The sequence below is a fragment of the Curcuma longa genome, chromosome 16, assembly GCF_044706935.1.
Source record: "Curcuma longa cultivar G26 ecotype Majalengka, Jawa Barat chromosome 16, ITB_CL_G26_1.1, whole genome shotgun sequence".
In the NCBI taxonomy this organism is placed as follows: Eukaryota; Viridiplantae; Streptophyta; class Magnoliopsida; order Zingiberales; family Zingiberaceae; genus Curcuma; species Curcuma longa.
This window is the reverse complement of record NC_133876.1, coordinates 8530962-8552499: the sequence shown is the minus strand read 5'-3', so window position 1 is coordinate 8552499 and position 21538 is coordinate 8530962. Positions and strand designations below refer to the sequence as shown.

At 40.9% G+C, this 21538-nt stretch overlaps 2 protein-coding genes across 2 annotated transcripts; both read right to left on the bottom strand.

Annotated features, from left to right (window-relative positions):
• Window positions 1-5: 5 nt before the first annotated feature.
• Window positions 6-848, bottom strand: LOC141848053 (uncharacterized). Its single transcript, XM_074736165.1, has one exon. The coding sequence runs from the start codon at window positions 785-787 to the stop codon at window positions 152-154; it is 636 nt and encodes a 211-aa protein (XP_074592266.1). The 5' UTR covers window positions 788-848; the 3' UTR covers window positions 6-151.
• Window positions 849-15951: 15103 nt separating this feature from the next.
• On the bottom strand, window positions 15952-18186 carry LOC141847965 (subtilisin-like protease 3). The gene has a single exon (XM_074736073.1). It carries the CDS (start codon window positions 18178-18180, stop codon window positions 15952-15954), a length of 2229 nt encoding a protein of 742 aa, XP_074592174.1. The 5' UTR covers window positions 18181-18186.
• Window positions 18187-21538: the final 3352 nt, after the last annotated feature.

Sequence of the window (21538 nt, the reverse complement as noted above, 5' to 3'; positions counted from 1 at the left end):
TTCGGTGGAGAAAGAAAATCTCTGTATGCTCTTTACTAAACTTGCAGCGAACAGGCTTAATATTCATCTAATATTTATTTATTTATTTATTTTTCAAAAAGAAAAAAGAGAACGATCTCAGCCGTCGATTCTTCGTTCCCATGAACACGCGTCATAAGATGCCCCACGAATCAAGGATCGGGAACGCCGTGATGAGGAGGGAGTCGAGATCGAAGACGGGCATCTCCGCCGCCGGCGTCGGTGGTGGGTGCCCGACGAAGCCGCCGCCTTCCGCTGCGATTTCCACCGCGCTTTTTCCCAGCAGAATCGCCGACGTGTCGAGCGTCGGCAGGCAGATCTGCTGCAGGGCCGCCGCCGCGGGCCGCACAGGTTCCGACTCCACCGCCGACTCCGAAGGCTTCCAGTCTCCCTGGACTCCTGTCGCCCGCTGCACCATCTCCCGGAAGTTCTCCAGATCCACCTTGATGTAGGTCGTGGCCGCCTGCTTCCTCTTGGAGACCCTCCCGGCCGCCGAGGGTCCGAGGGCGGCGCTGCGGCGAAGAGACGCGTCTCCGGCGGAAGCATCCGAGGGAGTCGGCGAGGAAGGGATCACACGATACGGGATCGGAGGCGAGGATATGGTATCGGTGGAGGAGGAGGAGGAGGAGGAGGTGGTGGTAGTGGTGTCCGAGAGGGACATCTGGAGCGCTCTGGTGACGGCGGCGTTCTCGCGAGCGGAGACCTCGCTGATCCAGGCCGAGTCCGAGCGGCGCGCCCACAGATCGAGCACCGAGCAGTTCTCTGCCATGCGGATTGCTGAAGGCTGCTCTCGTTGGAAGAAGCGAGTTGGGAGGTGGATTGGAAGCAAATGGTCGGGATGAAGCTTTTAAAAGCAACTGGTGACGGCCTGACGGGCGAAGCCGCGTTCGTCGTTGTCGTCATCTTCATCGTCGTCATCATTCAATTATTTTAAATTAAAAAACTCGAATATACAATATTACAAAAATTAATTTATAAAAAGTTTTTCTAATGTAATTTTTTTAAATTATGTAAGTTATCAAATTAGTTTATTGGAGAAAATTAGAGCGTAATTTGGTAAGAATAGCAGATTTTTTTTTAATCAACAACGTGTTTTTGATAAAATGCTATTTATTTACGGATTAGTTTTGAGAATCTGAAAAAGAAAAAAAAAATAGAGTCCAACCGCGTCGTTGATGGGACCTGTCGAAGGACGCGCTGTTCATCAAAGAGACGTTCCGGAAGCTTCCGGCGATGTGCCATCGCGACACGTCACTGCCTCGGTCGCTCGTCAATCGTTTCGTTACTAGGTGTTTGGACGGAGAGAAATAGGACACAAACTTTGAGATATTTACGGTTGATGCGATGACGTCAATGGGAGTGGATGTCGGCGTCACTATGACGTCATCCGCGGGGAAACACCAAAACGTGCAACACGGCAACGGGCGACTTTCCCCTTTTTTTAATAAACAAATAAATAAATATTTCGAGTCCGAATGGGATTTGATATATTCACAGGAAGAAAAGCGCTGCTTAAGTCGTGTTTAAAGTCGTGTATCTCATTTGATTAAGTTGTGATCGAGTCCAAATGGTAGTTTATGCACCAATCCTATAAAAAAAGCCGACTCAACCATCTGTCTTTCTTCTTCATTGTCCATCTTCTCCATGGAACAGAGCAGGTCGGCTGTCAGCATGGATGGCGGGTCGTTGCGAGTGGGTGGCGCGGTGTGGGGAATGCATCCTCTTCGAGTGCTCTTGTCCTTCAATCACTTTATTTGATCCTAAATGTTCTACGAGGATCCAACTCTCTTTTTACAAAAGATAGAATCTGTCACTCCAACGATTCCACACGGTCGGCTCAACGACCATCTGCCCTAAATCATAGTCGGTCACGACGGAAGAGAGTATTGTTCGACTTCACTGAGATTTGAACCCTTGCCGGCTTCGCTAAGGGTATTGTTCGGCTTCGCTGAGCACTCTTGTCCTTCGATCGCTCTACTAATTTGATCCCAAATATTCTACGAGGATCCAGCCCTCTTTTGTTTTGTGGGTTGCAATGAATGACGAATGGTGATCGAATAACATGGGTAACAACACGTTTTGAATGATTTTGATTGATTTTTTTTTCCATTTTTTGAGAGTAAGATTGACTTAGATTAGGAGCGTGACGCCTCATTTTATAGCACGAGACCCATTTCGTTTTTTCAAATCCTCGATGGTAGTCAACAAATTAAAGTTGAATACACGAACCATAATATGTGCTTCATGTATATAAATAAGAGATATATAAATTTTTTAAATTTATGTATTTAGATAGAATAAGTATATGAATGTAATTAATGAATTGTGATCTAAAAATTTAATATAAATAGTCATGTAATAAGAAATTATTAATATAAGTTATTTTGCTTTAACTTCTTTGCTTTTTGATGTGGAACAATAGGGTACTCTTTTAGAGGTCATAACTCTTGATTTAAGATGAACCACAAGACTTATTATGCTCCAAATCGAAGTTCATTGAAAAATCTATAGATAATTATAGGGTATAACCCCTAACGACCTGGTTTTAAGTTCAAAAAAATATCGTTTAAGATGAATTTGATCTTCTTTATCTTTTGCTGAGTTAGGGTTTGAGGATATTTTCATCTTTCTAATGTTAGAGTTTTGGATCTATTTAAATACCTAATTAAATTGTTATTCGATAGTTTCTGATGAATAATAATTCGTCCATGCTATCTCTTTTCCCCAAACGACAAGTTTGGTTGTTTATTATCTAGTATTCTACAAAATCAACAAGTTTTAGAAGATTATTTTTCGATATTCGTAGTCAAATTAATGGGATTAATAACTTGTGTTGCATCAATTGGTATCATTAAAGTTGAACTGATCTTGTGTAGTCATGCCGCCAAGAAGATAGTAGTTGCGTGTTGACAATGCTTTTGAACGTGATATGGAGCAACGGATTCCAAAGATGATTGACAAACGGTTTGAATGAATTGTAGACTAGCCAAGAGAGAGGATCAATGTTAGAAAACTAGAATAGAGGAAATACGGTCAAATGCAATAATCATCAGTGGCAAACTCGGATGTGGAGGCGGATGATGGTGAGGAGGATGTTTATGACAAGGAGGTTCCCCGCAGGCATCACAGAGCAGTAGTAGAGGAGGATTATAGGCGTTGGGAGACAAGTATGAAAACTGATATTCTTGAGTTTCATGGCAACCTACAACCTGAGGAGTTTCTGGACTAGCTAGCCTCTATAGAAGAAATTCTCGATTTTAAAGGGGTGCCTGAAGATATGCTTGTGCCTTTGATTGCAATCAGGTTGCATGGGAGAGCGACTACTTGGTAGCAACAATTGAAATTGACTCGAAACAGGTTGAGTAAGCAAAAATTACCGCTTGGGAGAAGATGAAAAAACACATGCAGACAACCTTTTTGTCGTACAATTTTCAGGGATTAATGTATCAAAGATTGCAAAATTTGAAACAAGACACTCGATCAATGAATGAATATACTACTGATTTTTTTCAATTAAATGTCATGAATGAAATGTAAGAAATTAAAGACCAATTGATGGCACGATATATTGGGTGTTTGAAATATCAAATTTGGGATACCGTGAATATGCCGAATCTATGTCTATTGCACACCAGAGAGCGTTGATTGTGAGAAAATATACACGTCATGGTAGTGAATTCTTTTCTTACAAACACGATGAGTGGAGGGCCTAGTGGGGTGGCTGTTGTTGGTAGTAGTAATAGTGTAGAAGTGAATAAAGGTGTCGATCAATTTCATAGAATTAGTAGTGGCGGTATAAGTGTTTCAATTGTGGAGAAATTGGGCACAGATAATTAGAGTATAAAAAGGCTACAGGAAAGAAAATACTATTTGTGGAGAATAATGATTGTGAAGAAGGCGTAGTAGTGTTCAAAGGAAACCCGGTGTATGATGAGAAGACTATAAACGAAATACTGTTAGAAAGGGATGTTAGGATGACATTAGTGGTTTGATGTTTCTGTTTGACACCAAAATCAGTAGTGGATGATGATTGATTATGGAGTAATATTTCTTAATCGACATGTATCGTCCTAGACAAGGTATGTCATTTTATGATTGATGATGGAAGTTGTAAAAATATTATGTCAATTAAAGTAGTGCAAAAATTAAATATTCAAACTGAAATTCATTCAAAGCCTTACAAATTGGGTTTGAAGAGGGGGTATTATCAGATTTGTATTAGGCCTGAGGATAAATGAAAAATATATTTTAAGACTACGGAGGGGTTGTATGAATGACTAGTGATGCCTTTTTAGTTTGTCCAATACTCCTAGTACTTTTATACGTGTGATGAATTAGTTATTGTAGACATTTATTGGTAAATTTATTGTGGTATATTTTGATATTATTCTAATATATAGTGTGGCCTCGGAACAACATCTTCAACATGTGAGGAAGGTTTTTAGTGTGTTACGTAAGGGAAAATTTTATGTTGCAATGAAGAAGTGTGTTTATGGACTCAAGGTGTTTTGTGGATATGTGATTTTAGGAGCGGGTTTGGAGGTCGACGCAATTAAGGTACAAACAGTGAAAGATTGGCCTACACTGACAACGTTAACAGAAAGCAAGGAATTTTTATAGTTTAGCTTCATTTTACAGGCACTTGATTACTCCTTTCAGCAACATCATGACTCCTATAATAGGTTGTATGAATGGTAACAGGTTTAAGTGGACTAATGGGGTAGAGTCAGCTTTTCAATTAATTAAAGAACGACTTACAACTATGCCAATCTTAGTACTCCCAAATTTCTTACAGCCTTTTGAGTTACACATAGATGTCTCTTAAGTTGGTATTGACACAATACATAGAATAACACATCTGTGACATTTTTCAGTGAAAAATTATCTCGAGCAAAACTTAATTATAACACTTATGATGTTGAGTTTTATGTCGTTGTGCAAGTAGTAAGGTATTGACATCACTATTTGTTCCACAGAGAATTTATTTTGTACACCAATCATGATTTGTTGAGACATCTACACCATCAAAGCAAGGTGTCATCTTGTTATGAGAGATGAATTGCTTTATTTGGAACAGTTTACTTATGTGGTTAGACATAAAGCAGGGGTTGATTGTTGATGCAGTCTAACCCTAGTCAGACCCGAGTCTGACTGTCAGACCTGAGTCTGTTTTGATGTTTGACAAAGATTAATTAGATCAACTAATCATGATTTAAGTTTAGCTTTACCGGGTGAACTTGAGTTAAGAAAGTTAAGTTGAAGGTCGCCCGAGAAATTGACGACTTGCCCGGGATACCTGGTTTCTAAATTGATTTCTTAGCTCTCGGGTTGATTGGTGAGGTTCCCGGGAGAACACTATTTTGACCGAGAGAAAACTTACCCCGGAAGGTTTAATCGGGAAAGAAGAGTTTGCCCGGGAATAGGTTCTACTGGCAAGTTCTTGCCCGGGAAGAAAATGAACTCAACTAGGAAAGGTGAAACCAGGAGAAGGTCTAATGGGCCGGGTAAGTATCAAGGAGAAGTTACCCGGGTCATATAAGACGTATTCGGGCTTGGCCGGGAAATGGATATCCTAGCCGGGCATATAATGTTGAGTTTACTTTGATCGGAAGAAGTAGGGAACGGTTCACACTGACATGGTCGGGAAAGGTTTTTGTTGACCTGGCCGATCAATCTGGTTAAAAGGATCGGGATGTTGACCATGATCTCAGTATAGAGCCGGGAGAAGGTCTCGAGGTTTAGTTAAATAAAAAGAGAAGTCTCCCGGGAATAGGAGCTTCCTCTAATTCATTTTGTTTAGGAGGAAAACCTGACCGGGAAAGGATATCCTGTCCCGGGAGTTAAAAGAATACCCGGAGTTAAAGTTACCCGGGAATAGATTCTATGGACAAGGTTTGCCCGGGAAATAGGTTGTCGTGGTAGAGGTCAGTAAGGCCGAGTAACAGGAACAATGTCCGGAAGAAAACGAATGATAGTCGGGAGAAAGACCGGGAGAAAGACCGGGAAAAGGGATGGAAAACAGATGGCTGCTGATCGACCAGCTGGTCGATCAGCATGCCCTGATCGACCAGCCGGTCGATCAGATGGGGCTGATCGACCAGCTGGTCGATCAGCATGCCCGATCGACCAGTGGTCGATCAGATAGGGCTGATCGACCAGCTGGTCGATCAGCCTTAAGTGATCGACCAGCTGGTCGATCACCCAAACCCGTTTCCTGGTTAGTTCCCCGAGCTACTTCTGAGTGAATTCTAAAGGTCTGAAAAGTCGGTCTTGACCGGGAATTTGGTGTTTATGAAAGATTGGAGAGAGCTTGAGAAGCTTACGCCCTGATTTGATCCAGAAGAAGCCTTGGTGGCTTAGGACCGAGATAGCCGAAGAACATAGTGTTCGTAGACGGATGAGGAGAGCTTTGGTAGCTCGTGTCCGAGATGGTCCAGGAGGAGTCTAGGTGACTCAGGACCGTAGAGCTTGGTGCTCGGGTGAGAATGGAGAAAGCCTTTGTGGCTTGTCTCCGAGATGGTCCAGGAGGAGTCTAGGTGACTCAGGACCATAGAGCTTGGTGCTCGGGTGAGAATGAGGAAGCCTTTGTGGCTTGCTTCCGAGGTGGTCCAGGAGGAGCCTTGGTGGCTCAAGACCGGATTGGCCGAGAGCTTGGTGCTGAATGGCCGGGACAGGTCCGAGAGAGCTTTGGTAGCTCGGCTTGGGACCGAGAGCTTTGGTAGCTCGACTTCAGGGAGCCTTAGGTGGCTCAGAACCTGATTAGGCCGGGAGCTTGGTGCGAATGGCCGGGAGGAGAGCTTTGGTAGCTCGGCTCGGGACCGTGAGCTTTGGTAGCTCGATGTCAGGGAGCCTTGGTGGCTCAGAACCTGATTAGGCCGGGAGCTTGGTGCGAATGGCCGGGATGGTCCGGGAGAGCTTTGGTAGCTCGGCTCGAGACCGTGAGCTTTGGTAGCTCGATCATCAGGGAGTCTTTGTGACTCAGAACCTGATAAGTCCGAGAATGCTTTGGTAGCTAAAGCTCGGACATGACTGTTACATTGCTTCCTTTCATACTGTCCTGATATTGAATGTTCTAATGCTACTTTTGAGTGTGCAGGTATACAGGACAGGTATGGGAGAAATATTTCAAACGAACAGTGGAAGTTCCAAGGCGATCTTCGAACAGTCTTTTCTACAAAGAGGATTACAAGTAAACGGCGCATGCAAGCTAGTAGCAGTACCTGCGGTTGGCAGGGAAGGGTGGCTGCAGCTTTTGGCAGAAGTCCGTTGGGCACTGTAATCGAGGATGCAGGTCTATAAAGATGTTAAAGAGCCGCTGAGGAAGATAACTTTTTGAACGTTCATTCTTTAAGCGCTGTTCTGAAATCTTGAGATTAATCTTCTAGTCGAAGCTAGAAAGAAGAAGTGCAACGTCCTGGTTTTGGAGAGACAGGCTTGAGTTGCAAGCGGTCTTTGTTGTTCTTCTCATTCTTAGTCTTTGACGCATCTTTTAGTTCTCCTTTGTCTTGTGCTATATTTCATATCAGTTGAGACAAACTGTGGAGAGGTTCCTCCACCGAGAAGGAGAAAGTTTCTAGCCGGTGTTACCGGAGTTTGATCTGCCGAAAGATCAAGAAATCGTCCACCTTACGGACACGCCGAGGAGTAGGAGCCACTACAAAAAAACACTGTTTTAGCAACGAAATTTTGCAACAAAAAAAATTCGTTGCAAATTTGCAACTAATTTTGCAACAAAAAAAATATTCGTTGCAAATTTGTGTCGAAATTAGCAACGAAAAATAATTCGTTGCCAAAATAGCAACGAAATATTTTCGTCGCAAAATTCGTTGCAAAAATTATTTTCGTTGCAAAATTCGTCGCTGAATTTCCAACGAATAAAAAGTTCGTTGCAGATTGGCGACAAAGAAATTTTTCGTCGCTAAATATAATAAAATAGCGACGAATCACAAATTCGTCGCCAATCCGCGACGATTATTTTTCGTCGCCGATTGGCGACGAACATATTCGTCGCCAATTGGCAACGAATTACTTTTCGTCGCGAATCGGCGACGAAAATTAATCGTCGCTGATTGGCGACGAATTTGTTCGTCGCCAATCAGCGACGAAAAGCAATTCGTCGCCAATCGGCGACGAAAAGTAATTCGTCGCCAATTGGCGACGAATTTAGCGACGAAATTAAGTTCGTCGCAAAATTTGACTATTTTTCCCACACTATCAACCTCAATATATATCTTCATTTATAACTGATATTTAATGGAATAACACATACACACATGGACAACCTTTTTCTTTTACAATGTCGTACCAGATTTTATTAATTATTTTTTCTGAATAGGTTGGGGTCAGTCGAGTGCTATAATCCAACGAATGACGTAATTACACATCTTAATTAGCCTATTTTGCTATATAAGAAAGGAAATCTAACTGGTTATATACTGAACGGTATATACGCTATTAGTAGAGGAGATGATAGCCAAGATTCGTTAAAAAATAGTGGAAAATGCATTTTAAACATGATTAGTCGACATTTGGCGACGAATCCATATTCGTCGCCAAATTCGTCGCTATTTGGCGACGAAGTAATATTTTCGTTGCAGATTGGCGACGAATCAAATTTTCGTTGCCAATTAGCAACGAATTTGGCGACGAAAATAAATTCGTTGCCAAAATGTCGATAATTTTTAAGATAAATGCCCTCTTCATAGCGAAAATATAATTTTTTTGGCTTTTTTCCATATCTTTCATGTTGTAGGCAGTTCGTCGACGTGAGAATTATATCCATATATGATTTTTAATATTTATTTTGGCCGATATAGGAAAAGAATGGTTGCATACTAATCTTGGATTCAGATCTCCAAAAGCTTCAATCCTATTTATAGATTATGTTTGTTTATTGTGAAGTTATTTCTTGGATTCAACCCATTATAAAGACATCATAACAAAGTTGTCAAATAAAGTAACATATTTTTTAAAAAATAGTATAACATTACCAAATTTTGCATTTCAGCTCCTTATTTCATTTGTCAAGATAGTTAAGAAATGGACACCAGATGAATTGTGTTATCTTTTCTGAATTAATGTTCGTAAATAATAAATGAAGTTTCTAACTGGTTGTATACTGATCGATATATACGCTATTGGTAAAGGAAATAATATTCAAGATTTGTAAAAAAAAAGTATTTGTGGGTTGAATATGAAGTGGAGTGGGATGATAGTAAAGTTGGCGACGAAAATAAATTCGTTGCCAAATTCGTCGCCAATTGGCAACGAAAATCATTTTCGTTGCCAAATAGCAACGAAAATGATTTTCGTCGCAGATCTGCGACGAAATGGTTTGTCGCAAATCTGCGACGAAAATCATTTTCGTTGCAAATCTTTAATCGATCACCGAATCGATTGCCAAACATTCTGTAAAAACCGAGATGTTTTGCAAAGTTGGCGACGAAAATAAATTCGTTGCCAAATTCGTCGCCAATTGGCAACGAAAATCATTTTCGTTGCCAAATAGCAACGAAAATGATTTTCGTCGCAGATCTGCGACGAAATGGTTTGTCGCAAATCTGCGACGAAAATCATTTTCGTTGCAAATCTTTAATCGATCACCGAATCGATTGCCAAACATTCTGTAAAAACCGAGATGTTTTGCAAAGTTGGCGACGAAAATAAATTCGTTGCCAAATTCGTCGCCAATTGGCAACGAAAATCATTTTCGTTGCCAAATAGCAACGAAATTGATTTTCGTCGCAGATCTGCGACGAATCTATTTGTCGCAGATTTGCGACGAAAATCATTTTCGTTGCAAATATGTAATCGATCACCGAATCGATTACCAAACATTCTGTGAAAAATGAGATATCCCACAGAACCCACCGTAATCGATCGGGTGATCGATTACGGACTTAGGTAATCGATTATTTGATCGATTACAGGGCAAGCTTTACTGAGGAACGAATTTACGTCATTTAATCGATCATTTGATCGATTAAATAGAGTCGTAATCGATCATCTGATCGATTAACCCATTAGGAAATCTGCGACGAAAAAATTTTCGTTGCAAAAAATTATCCCAAAATTTTTGCCCGGGATAATTTTTGCCCAAAATTTTTTCAATTGGCGACGAAAAGTTGAAATCGTCGCCAATTTGGCGACGAAAAATTTAATTCGTCGCCAATTTGGCGACGAAACGTTTAATTCGTCGCAAATTTGGCGACGAATTTGGCGACGAACTAGTTTTCGTCGCCAAATACCCTAACTTAACCATTCGCCCGATCCCCTTTTCTTCCTTCGCGATTTGCCGTGAAACCCTCCTTCGCGATTGGTCGCCGCCGCCAGCTGCTGGTCACGCCTGGTGCCTGCTTGGCGCCGGCCACCGCCAGCTTGGTGGCTGCTGGCCACCGCCAGCTGGTGGACTGAATTTAAGGTAAAGAGATTTCTGTCTGGATTTTCGGTGATTTATTAAGGCCTGCTCTGCCCATTTCACTTCAAGCAGTCAAGAGATTTCTGTCTGGATTCCCTTGAAACTGGACCCCTTTCTGCAGAAACCAACAAAATCACTCCAAGGGACCTTATACAAGTGACTACATATATGTAATACGCCCACAAAAATGGAATTGAGCAAATTCATTTGAAATAATCTTCCCTTTATCCTTTAAAAGAGATAAATTCTGTTCTTTCAAAAAAACTTGAGGTGATTTCATTTTGTCTCTACATTCCAACAAACACTAGCTATTCTTGCTTGTGGTACTTGATCCTTGGTGTGTTTCTAACAACATGGTACTGATGCAAGGATTAGAAAGTTGTTGAGTCTTGATTAGGCAAATAGGGTTGACAATATTAGACATGGTTTGATAACACACGATCCTACTCAATCTAAAACACCAATAAACTAATTTTGAAAATCTTTAATAACTTTTTGTCATACAATTTAGTTTAATTAATCTTAGTAGCTTTATATTGACCAAAATGACACTATTTGTTTATGATACATTTAACATTACATGACAATGAATAGAACAATGCTCCCCTCTTGGAAAGCGTGTTTGTTTTCAATCACAAATCTAAAAAAGTTTTCTAATAAAATCACTGTAACATGTGTTGGTTTAATGACATGGTTCGTAGTGGAATGCCTCCTAGTTAAAATTAATTACAATTATCATAAAATTCAATATATTGCTTAATTTAAATATAATTATTTGTTGATGTGGAGTGATGAGGCAGATAAAGCACATAAGGTGCGTATAGCCATACCTTCAAGTCCGATGGGTGTGAGGGGCATGCTGAAGGTAGGGACAAATCTGATGATCTATGGTGTCTGAATACTAAGAGGTGTCTCCCTCCTAAATATGACCAATCATTTTAGGATGACATATTTTATCCTACTTCAACAAAGGCAATGGTGTCTAAATGTATGTGTGCAAGTTTTTATAGTAAGCTGGTTGCAAGACTGTATATATTGAACAAATAGTTTGTTTTTTTACAAGGATTGATTTGCATTTGATTTCATTTTATTGTGGTAAATAGGAATACTACATTTTGATTTCTGTTAATATTTTCTTCTTTGGTTTTTGCACTAGTTTTCTTGAGCTGGTTATTTACATTATTTGTTGTCAACTATGAGTCTAAGGTGCATTCTTAATTCTGGTTTATTTTTTTATCACTTTACCTTTTGCTACTACTGTCCTTTCCTCTTTGCACCAATATAACTATGCTGCAGTCATTTCCTACTTCTTTTATTTGATTTTATATGTCTGAATTTCTAATAGATCTTTCTTTAGCCTGTAGGCATTTGCAACCATTGATTGTAGCATATGCTTTTTACTACTGATCCCATGAGGTAAAGTTTGGTTTAGTATTTGTTTGTTCTTATAAACTTTAGTTTCTTTTGACCTGTATGTTTGTCAAAATAATTTTTGAAAGGATATGCTGGGTGTTGCAGTCAGGTAGAAATTTGAACTCATCTGATGTTGTCTACATGCCCAAAGCTGTTTGCAGGTGTCCTTTCTTTCTTTTTAATACCAGTTTGCAACTTTTCATATTTGTCTCATCACTGTTATTTGTGAAATATAACTGATGCATTTCTGCAGTTTGGTGGCACTTCAATCAGATAATCAATATTTCTTGGCAAACTCCTTGGATGGATCTGTGAGTCTTTGTATTCTTTCTTTTTCATAGAAAAATACGTGAATGTATTTGCTGCAACTGTTCTTGATTCATGGTTACTTCTAACCATTATATTGTTGTTTTGGTCCTTTCGTTTTTACCAATACAAATCAACCTCTTTGACCGCCGCTTACTTAAAAAAGGAGTCTATGAAAAAGCGAAGATTAAAAAAGGAGTCGCAATTAAAAAAGGAGTCTATAATTCCGTTTTCCTTTCTTGGATTAGTAAATGACTTCTTTTATCCTAACATTAATTTGACTTTCAGAATCATAAGAGTGTTAATCAACTTAGCCGCGTCGCGACGTGGTCGACGCAGTAGCAGTAGTCATGGTGATGCAGGTCCCACTCCTTCAGGTGCAGCCCCCTCACCTTCAGGTGCAATCCCTTCTCCAGGATGTAGAGTCTTCGGAGAGCACACATGCCCATGATGTTTCATGCTTTCTTTTCTTCGTCTTCCGATATATTTATATCAGTACTTTGTATGGATTTACTGGATTGTTATGATTGTATATCATGTTAGCTAGATTAATAGACATATACACATGTCTATTGTGGATCTTTGTATGGATTGTATCATTTGGATGCATGCATTATGGATTTTGATATGGATCTTTGTATGAATTGTATTTTTGTATGGATGTTGATATGTATTGTTTGTTATTTATGTGTTGTTATATATGGATGTTTATATATGTTGTTATGGATTGTATATGACAGGTTTGTATGTTATAAATCGATCTGATTGGATCGATATGTAAATGTATATACAGGATAACCAATAAATAAAATGAGCATTAGAAAATTTTTTTTATTCGGCGACGAAATTTGCAACGAAAATCATTTTCGTCGTAAATTTGCAACGAATTTTGCGACGAAAATAGGCTCGTCGCAATTCTATCGTAAGTTAAGTTTTGCGATAAATTTTCAAATTCGTCGCAGAATTCGTCGCCAATTGGCGACGAATTTATATTCGTTGCCAATTGGCGACTAATAAAATTCGTTGCCAATTGGCGACAAACCAAAATCGTCGCTAATTGGCGACGAATTAAAATTCGTCGCCAATTGGCGACGAATAAAATTCGTCGCTAATTGGCAACGAATTTATATTCGTCGCCAATTGGCGACGAATAAGTTCGTCGCCAATTGGCAACAAATAAAATTCGTCGCCAATTGGCAACGAATTTATATTCGTCGCCAATTGGCGACGAATAAGTTCGTCGCCAATTTGCGACAAACCAAAATCGTCGCCAATTTGCGACGAATTCGAATTCGTCGCCAATTTGCGACGAATAAGTTCGTCGCCAATTGGCGACGAATTCGAAATTCGTCGCCAATTGGCGACGAATTTAAAAATTCATTGCAGAATTGTGCGACGAAATTGGATTTTTCGTCGGAGCATTTTGCGATGACCTAATTGCGACGAATTTAAATTCGTCGCCAAATTCGTCGCAAACCAGTTTTGCAACGAATTTTTTAAAGAAATTCGTCGCAAAATTCGTCGCAGAATGCAGTTTTTTTTTGACTCCGTAGTGAATGAGGTTCCAATCGACCGGAAGGTCTTATAAAAAGACTTCGAACAGAGGCTTCTCAACATCAATTCAAATCAATTCACGTCGAGTCGACGACACCCTGAGCAAGCAGCAACATCCATCCAGCCGTCGTAACGCCCGAATCGCGCCAGGAAGACGATCTTTAAACTCTGACTTTGGGTAACGATTTTATTTTTGTTATATGTGTTAATACGATAAAAGCTTTGTTTATCGTTGGCTTTGTAAATCGTTACTTGTTAGGACTTCACTTTCTCATGTCTAACATTTGTTCCTCCATGACCTATTAGTATTTTTCTCATTGCCAAGTATCCTATTAATCTCGACCCATTTGGACTTCGCCATTGCCAACTCTTTGTTTGAGTTCAAACCGTCAAGTGCCCTATCAACTGTAATCCACTTGAATTTTTCCACTGTCAAGTATCTTGTAAACCTTAACTTTTGACTTTTCACTCTAGTCAACAAATATATTGATCGATTGTCAAGTATTCAATCAAACTTGACCTACTTGATATCTCACTCAACCAACTAACATATTGATCAAATATTGAAACTCAACTTTGTTAACTCAAGCTTGGTTAACCTAGTCAACCTTATCTAGAGGTCGATTGCACCAACATATTAATTGATTGTCATACCTATAGCAATCAACTAATACTTCTGTTTTAGCCTTACTGAAGTTAAATTCTCATTTTGCTTAATATATGGTTGACCTCGACTTATTAGGACTTCACTAGCCTAGCATCAGGTCAAACTTGATTTGTTAGGACTTCACCACTTATAAATATCAAGTCCTCTTTAAACTATTTGGACTTCTCATCTCATGCCTAATATCCAATCAACCTTGACTTACTAGGACTTCACTATTGCCACACATCCCTCGATCAATTTGAACTTTCCATTTCATGCCTAACATCTAATCTTCCATGATCTATCAGGACTTCACTTCTCGTGCCTAATATTTGGTCCTTTATAACCTCTCAAGACTTTTATAATTGTCAAGTGTCCGGTCAAATATGACTCACTTGAACTTTGCTTGCTTGTTAATTTTCTATCAAATTTTCAACTACCAAATATCTAATTATTCGTGATCCACTTGGACTTTATTTTTATCAACTCCTTGTTAGACTTCTAACTACCAAGTGTTTGATAAATTGTGATCCAGTTGGGCTTCTTCATTGTCAAGTATTAAGTCTTCACTATCAAGTATCCATCAACCTTGACTTTTTTGATTTTTCACTCAATCCATCAATATCAAAATCAAAAATAATCTTGGTCAATCTTAATCCAGAGGTTGATTGCCACAATCTTCCCATTTGACAACCCCCCCCCCCCCCCCCCCCCCCCCCCCCCCCCCCCCCCCCCCCCCCCTACTTAATCATCTCACTCCCAACAATCAAACATATTGATTAAACATTGAAACTCAATAATCTTGTTAACTTGAACTTGATCAACCTTAATTTAGGTCGGTTGCATCAACTGTTATTGGACGACATTGCATTGAAGAGATTGGGTGAATGGCCAGTGAACGGAGGGGGAATTGAATTATCCTAAATATAAATTTAATTTAATATAACATTGATCAAAATTTAACATTGGTTTTTCCGCATGTCAAATGACCTATTGACATTGCAGCTTGCTATCGCCTAAAGTGTCATTTCTCTTCACAACTTAGTAGTTAGTAGAATGGTCGCAATCAATTCTCCTCCTACAATATAGCTCGTAATGATTTTTCATGATTTTGGAGAAGGTCTAACTACTCCTTTCATGTTGCTTCTAACATTAATTTCAATACAAATTATATTGAACCACGCTCACTATTTAGCTCGAAAATATCCATATATGATGGTACAATCAATTTATTTGTGATAGTCAAAGTCCTCAGGATATAGTTGAGTTGGTTACGATGGAACAGATTTATTGAAGTGTACAAAAATTGAATTTCATCGAATACCCTCCTCCGGTCCGTCATGGCTAACTGCATACATTGCATATACAATTATATTGCATAACTATTGTAATCACCGGAAGAAACAAACAATCAAGCAACCTTCCCATCAGAATTAGATCGAGCATTTTGGGTAAAACAATATGATTTAGAGAAATGATATTAAGATTAATTAAATGACCAACAGGAATTATGCAAAGAACACATGGCTTTGCACATTATTGAAAAGTACGTACGAGATGAAAATGTTGCGGTAACAAACACTTGACCTACATAACATTAAATGTAGGTCACTGAGATCGGACTCCTCACTTCGCGCTGGATCGAAATCCACTTCAAGTAGCCCTGCGTTGCAGTCGCACCGCCGCTTCCTCCACCAGCCATCGTCAACGTCACACTGAAACTCATTTCTTGGTTCAGGCTGCTGAAGCGGAGAATCGACGGGTACACGCGTACGTTCGCTCCGGATGGCGCACCGACCACGGCCATGTAGGTCGCCGACGGCGCGTCCACGTTCTTGAGCCTTCGCTCCAGCGTCACCGTGGTTGCGTTGGCGCTAAGCGCCACTGAGATGGAAGGATAGTTCAAGTCCTTTTCTTGGATGCTGCCGGCGCTTTGGCAGGTAGTGTTTCTCCTCGTGATCGCCGTGAGTTGGGCGTCGGTGTAGCCCAAGCCGCATAGGTAGGAAACATATTCGTCGGTAGAAATGTCGAAGACTAGGCCAGGGTTTCCGGCCTTGATCGGGTTGACATAGCCGGCGCCGATTGAGAAAAGGTCGGCCGGGAGGTGTTGCTCGTTCAGGATTGGATTTCCGGCCTTGTCCAACACATTGGCGGTCGTCATGATGGCGGATCTGATGGCGGCAGGAGACCAGTCTGGGTGGGCGCTTTTGATGAGTGCGGCAATGCCGCTGAGATGAGGGGTGGACATGGAAGTCCCTGATATCATATTGAATCCTGGGCCCTGCGCTGGCGCCGGCGATAGGTTGGATGGCCAGGCCGCCAAGACGTTGACGCCGGGGCCGATGATGTCCGGCTTCAAAATGCCGGGACTAGCCGCGCTTGGGCCTCTTGAAGAGAAGAATGAGACGACCGGAGCAGGGGATGTGCCGAGAACAGTGCCCTCGAAAAAGAATGCCGCGGTGGCGTTGGTGGTGGAGTTGATGTAGGCTCTAATTTGATCTCCGGCGGCAAAACTGACATCCGATGCCGGGAGCACGTGAGCGTTAGGGAAGGTAGTGTAGCCCTCATAGAATTGGTTCATTACGATCATGCCGATGCCGCCGGCTTTCTTCACGAAGACCCCCTTTTGCACATTTGAGACAATTCCGGTTTCGCACAGCACGATCTTTCCCTTGACGTCGATGCCGAAGAAGATGCTACTGGCGCAGTAGCGGGAGGGTGGGAAAACGCTTGCTCGGGCGTCAACCAAAGGGTAGAGATCGGGGGCGAAGGACTTGGGCTGGTACAGGGACTCTCCGTTCAATATTTGGTCATTGCCGAGCTTCACAGTCGACCTGATCTCCCTATCCATTGTTCCGGCGGCAACTGTGAGGATCCACGGAGCCTCGTTGGAGAGTGAGCTCGGGTCTGGTCCGGAATTGCCTGCCGCGCAGCTCACGAACACCCCATTCTGGATCGCTCCAAAGGCGCCCACCGCGATGGCGTCCTCGTCAAATGGCACCGAGCCACCCCCGAGAGAAATAGAGAGCACGTCAACTCCGTCGGACACCGCCGCGTCCATTCCGGCCAATATATCACTGCTGGCACAACCGATGCCGGCGCAGACTTTGTACATGGCGATGTGCGCAAGGGGTGCCATGCCCGTGGCGACGCCGTAGGCATTTCCTAGGACTTGAGCGCCGGACACCGGTGCTCCAGCGGCTGTGCTGGCGGTGTGGGTGCCATGCCCCACTTCGTCGATCGGGGACTCAGTCGGCGAGCCGCCAATAAATGCTCTGGCTCCGATGAGCTTGTTGTTGCAGCTAGACGCGTTGAAGTCGCACCGTCCCTTCCACTTAGCGGGCGGTGGCGGCATCCCAAAACCGCTGAAAGAAGGATGATCGGGGAAGATGCCGGTGTCCATGAGTCCGACGATAATGCCTTGGCCTAAGTTGGATTGATTCCACAGTCCCTGTCGGAGGTGCAGCCCCAAGAAGTCCGGCGTGTGGGTGGTCTGCAACTGATAGGTGCGGTCGGGGTAAGCACGCACAAAACCAGGAAGTGCCGACATGGCAGCCAGCTCAAGCTCCGACAACCCAACGGAGAAGCCATGCATGACTTTGTTGTACGCGTAGATGAATTGCAACTTTGGATTCACGGCAGAGAGGAAAGATCTGTAAAAGGTTTCCTGCTGGTCCGCCGCGATGCCTTCCGGCAGCCGCACGTGGACTATGTAAGTCCGGCGTTGCGGGGTAGCGCTGGGAGCATAGGAAGCCTGAGATAGAGGCAAGCAGAGTAGGAGAGCGAGAAGGCAGAGTGGGAAGTGAATCCTTGTGAGGTGTTCCATTGCCGATGATGAGTTTAATTAATTGGTTGGTGGTGAAGCTGCATGGAGATGGAGGGGAAGCATGCAGCTAGTGGTATTTGTAGCGTTGGAGGGGAAGGTGAGATCAAATGCAACAGGACAAATTGAGCAGGGCCGGCGCCAGTTGGTTAGTTAGTTTGTTAGTTTTTAAGTTTGGCGAAGTTACTTAGGGTGGGTTGCGCTGTAGGGTTTGTACAGTTTGGATATGGAACAACGAATTGACAGCAGGCGGTGCATTCCATAACTTGACAGGCATGCGAATCAATCGCGAAGAGAAGTTGCCGGACTTCGCTCACAAGGTTTCTGGCTGGTTTTAATTTGGACGAAGTTACTTAGGGAGTGTTGCTTGGGACTAGACTTTGCGAGGTCTCCACATAGTACATGGAAATCATAGAATAGAATACAATTTTTTTTTCATAATCTAGATATCTAACTTTTTCAAACCGATTAATTTTAAAGAGAGCAATGTTAGGCTGCAGGAAACTGCAGCATGAAACTGCAGCAGGAAAGACACATAGCAGTGGGACCCATCTGCATGCAGGTGGGTCCCACTTCTCTGGCTGAGTCTTTCCTGCTGCAGTTTCATGCTGCAGTTTCCTGCAGCCTAACATTGCTCTTTTAAAGATGATCGATTCGATTTCATAAAAAAAATTTTATCGACCATCAATGTAAATCGAAAAGTACGAATGACGCATTGCTTCGCAATCAACGTTTCAATATTATCTTCCCACTGAAGAAAATTAATCCATAGTGCGCTATAGTTGAAAATTGATTCATGTAAAAGTCGAATCAGATCTAGAGTTCAAAAGAAGAAACTAATAATTATTGGTATAGGATGCGTCAGTCTACCTCCAGAGTTTTCATATTTAATAATATTAGTCAGTTTGACCAAGAGTTGATTCAAACATGACCTAATATTTGAATGTGAGTGCAGTTTAGTCAAATCAAAATTGATTAGAAGGCTAGCAAAAAGTTCTAATCAGTTGGACCAGACAAACAAGTTTTAGTTAGTTGGACCGGACAAGGAGAAGTTCTAGTTGGAGACTAAGCAGAAGAAGTCCTAATTGGAGGCTAGGTAGGAGTAGAGCTGTCAAACGGACCAACCCATGGCGGGGCGGGCTAACCCATGGCGGGCCTATCATATGGCGGGGCGGGGCGGGCTAACCCATCAATTTGGCGAGTTGAGAAATCTTCAACCCAACCCAACTCAAGGCGGACCGCGGGTTAGGTGGGCCAACCCGCGGGCCTGTTAAAAAATAAAAAAATATTAAAAATATTAAAAATTTTAAGATTTGAAGTATAATTTAAATTGATTAAGTTGAAAGTTTTAAATTTGAAATATAATTTTTAAGCTTAAATTATATTTTAAATAGATGAAACTCACTAATTCATTAAGTTATACTTTAATTTTAAAATTTAAAATAAAAAAATAAACTTTCTCAACCCGTGGGCCAACCCAAGCCCGTCGCGGTGACACGCGGTGCAGTTACTTGTGGTATTTCCTCTTGTACTTTTGGTATCGACACTAGACTTTCTCCCCTATGTTCTTCTAGAACAACCTTGTTTATGGGCTGGTGGTTTAATATAATCCTTTTCTAAGAATCAGGCATTCGTTCTAACGATGACCTTCTGATCCTTAGGATTATAAAACTAACCACCCTTTGATCCTTTTGTTGCATCTCGGGCATTCGTACTAACGATGACCTTCTGATCCTTAGGATTATAAAACAAACCACCCTTCGTTGCATCGTGGGAGTTAATGTATATAGATTATCTACCAACGTACCAGAACAGATAATTCTACTATTTTCCTTGATAATAACATTATTATCAAAATAGACTGAATATCCGTCCTTATACAGTTTAGAAACCGAAATCAAATTCTTTCTAAACCCGGGTACATAAAGATAATCTCTTAATACTAAAGTTCTATTTCTACCAAAAGGTAAATAGACGTCTCCCACTGCAACAACTGCTACTTTTGTAGCATTGCCCATATAGACGGTGATCTCTCCTTCAAGTAGCCGTCGGGTTTCCTGGAACCCCTGCAAATTATTGCAGACATGATCAGTGGCTCCCGCATCTACACACCAGGTTCTGGTAGATAGCACCGCTAAACATGTTTCATCTACTAAGGATGAAGATACACTCCTATTGTTCTTATTTCTAAGGGGATAGTCTTCTTTCCAATGTCTTAACTGCTTGGTCACCTGCCTGGTAGCCTGACTTTGATGTCCGAAGAGTTTCTTGAGATTGAGCATAAGCAGTCGTTATGGCCTGATGCTGATGTCGCAGTTCTTTTGACAAAGTACACACTAGTACTCTTTTGCAGTCAACACTATGTCCAGATTCTTTTCCAATCTATATTGTTGGGACTAGTAAGATTGTTTTCTTGTTTTTATTTCAAAAAATATTTTTCAAGTTCTTTTTATTTTTCAACTTGAAAATCTTTAATTTGAAAAAAACCTTTTAATCTTGAAAAAAACCTAACTCAAACTTAACTCTTTTTAACTCCCCCCTTTGACATAATCAAAAATATCCCTTGGGTTTGAGTCCAAGCTTTTAATAAAAATATATTTAGTCAAAAAAAATTTCTCCTTGGGGCACGTGTCCAACTTGGTTTTAGCTAACTACTAGAAAGTAGGAGCTTGACCCAGTTAGCCAAGTTTAAGTGTATCATCCCAATAATCGTTTGGACATAGGGACACTTAACTTGATCAATATTTGTTTAAAGTCTAAGTAAGGTTCGATGCACTGACTTAAGCATCTTTGTACTTAGACTAGAATCTTATACATCTCACACCATTCTATGTTTCACAAACACAAGCAAGTTACCTAATGTGCTTTGTGAGATGTCCACCTAGATCTATAGGATCATGCTTTCTAGGGGTTTGAGTCTAGTCTAAGGCTAAAATATTCATTTCTTATTTTTAAAAAATAAAATTAAAAATAAGTTTTTCAAAACTAAAGTAAATAGGATTTTTGAAAACATTTTGAAATCTTATTTATAATAGATAAAATCATCAGAAATATGTGAATTTTAAAAATCAACATTTTACTATTCTACCAAACATAATTCTAATCGTCTTCTTAACGTGTTAAACTCAGACTCTAGTAGAGGTTTAGTAAATATGTCAGCTAAGTTAGATTTTGACTCAACATAGTCAAGTATAATTTCTTCCTTAGCGACATGATCGCATACAAAATGATGTTTTACTTCTATATGTTTAGTTCGTGAATGATGTACTGGATTTCTAGTTAAGTTAATTGTACTTATATTATCGATTAATACTTTATATCTTTTTATTCTAGATTATAATTAGTTAATGTGTGCATCATC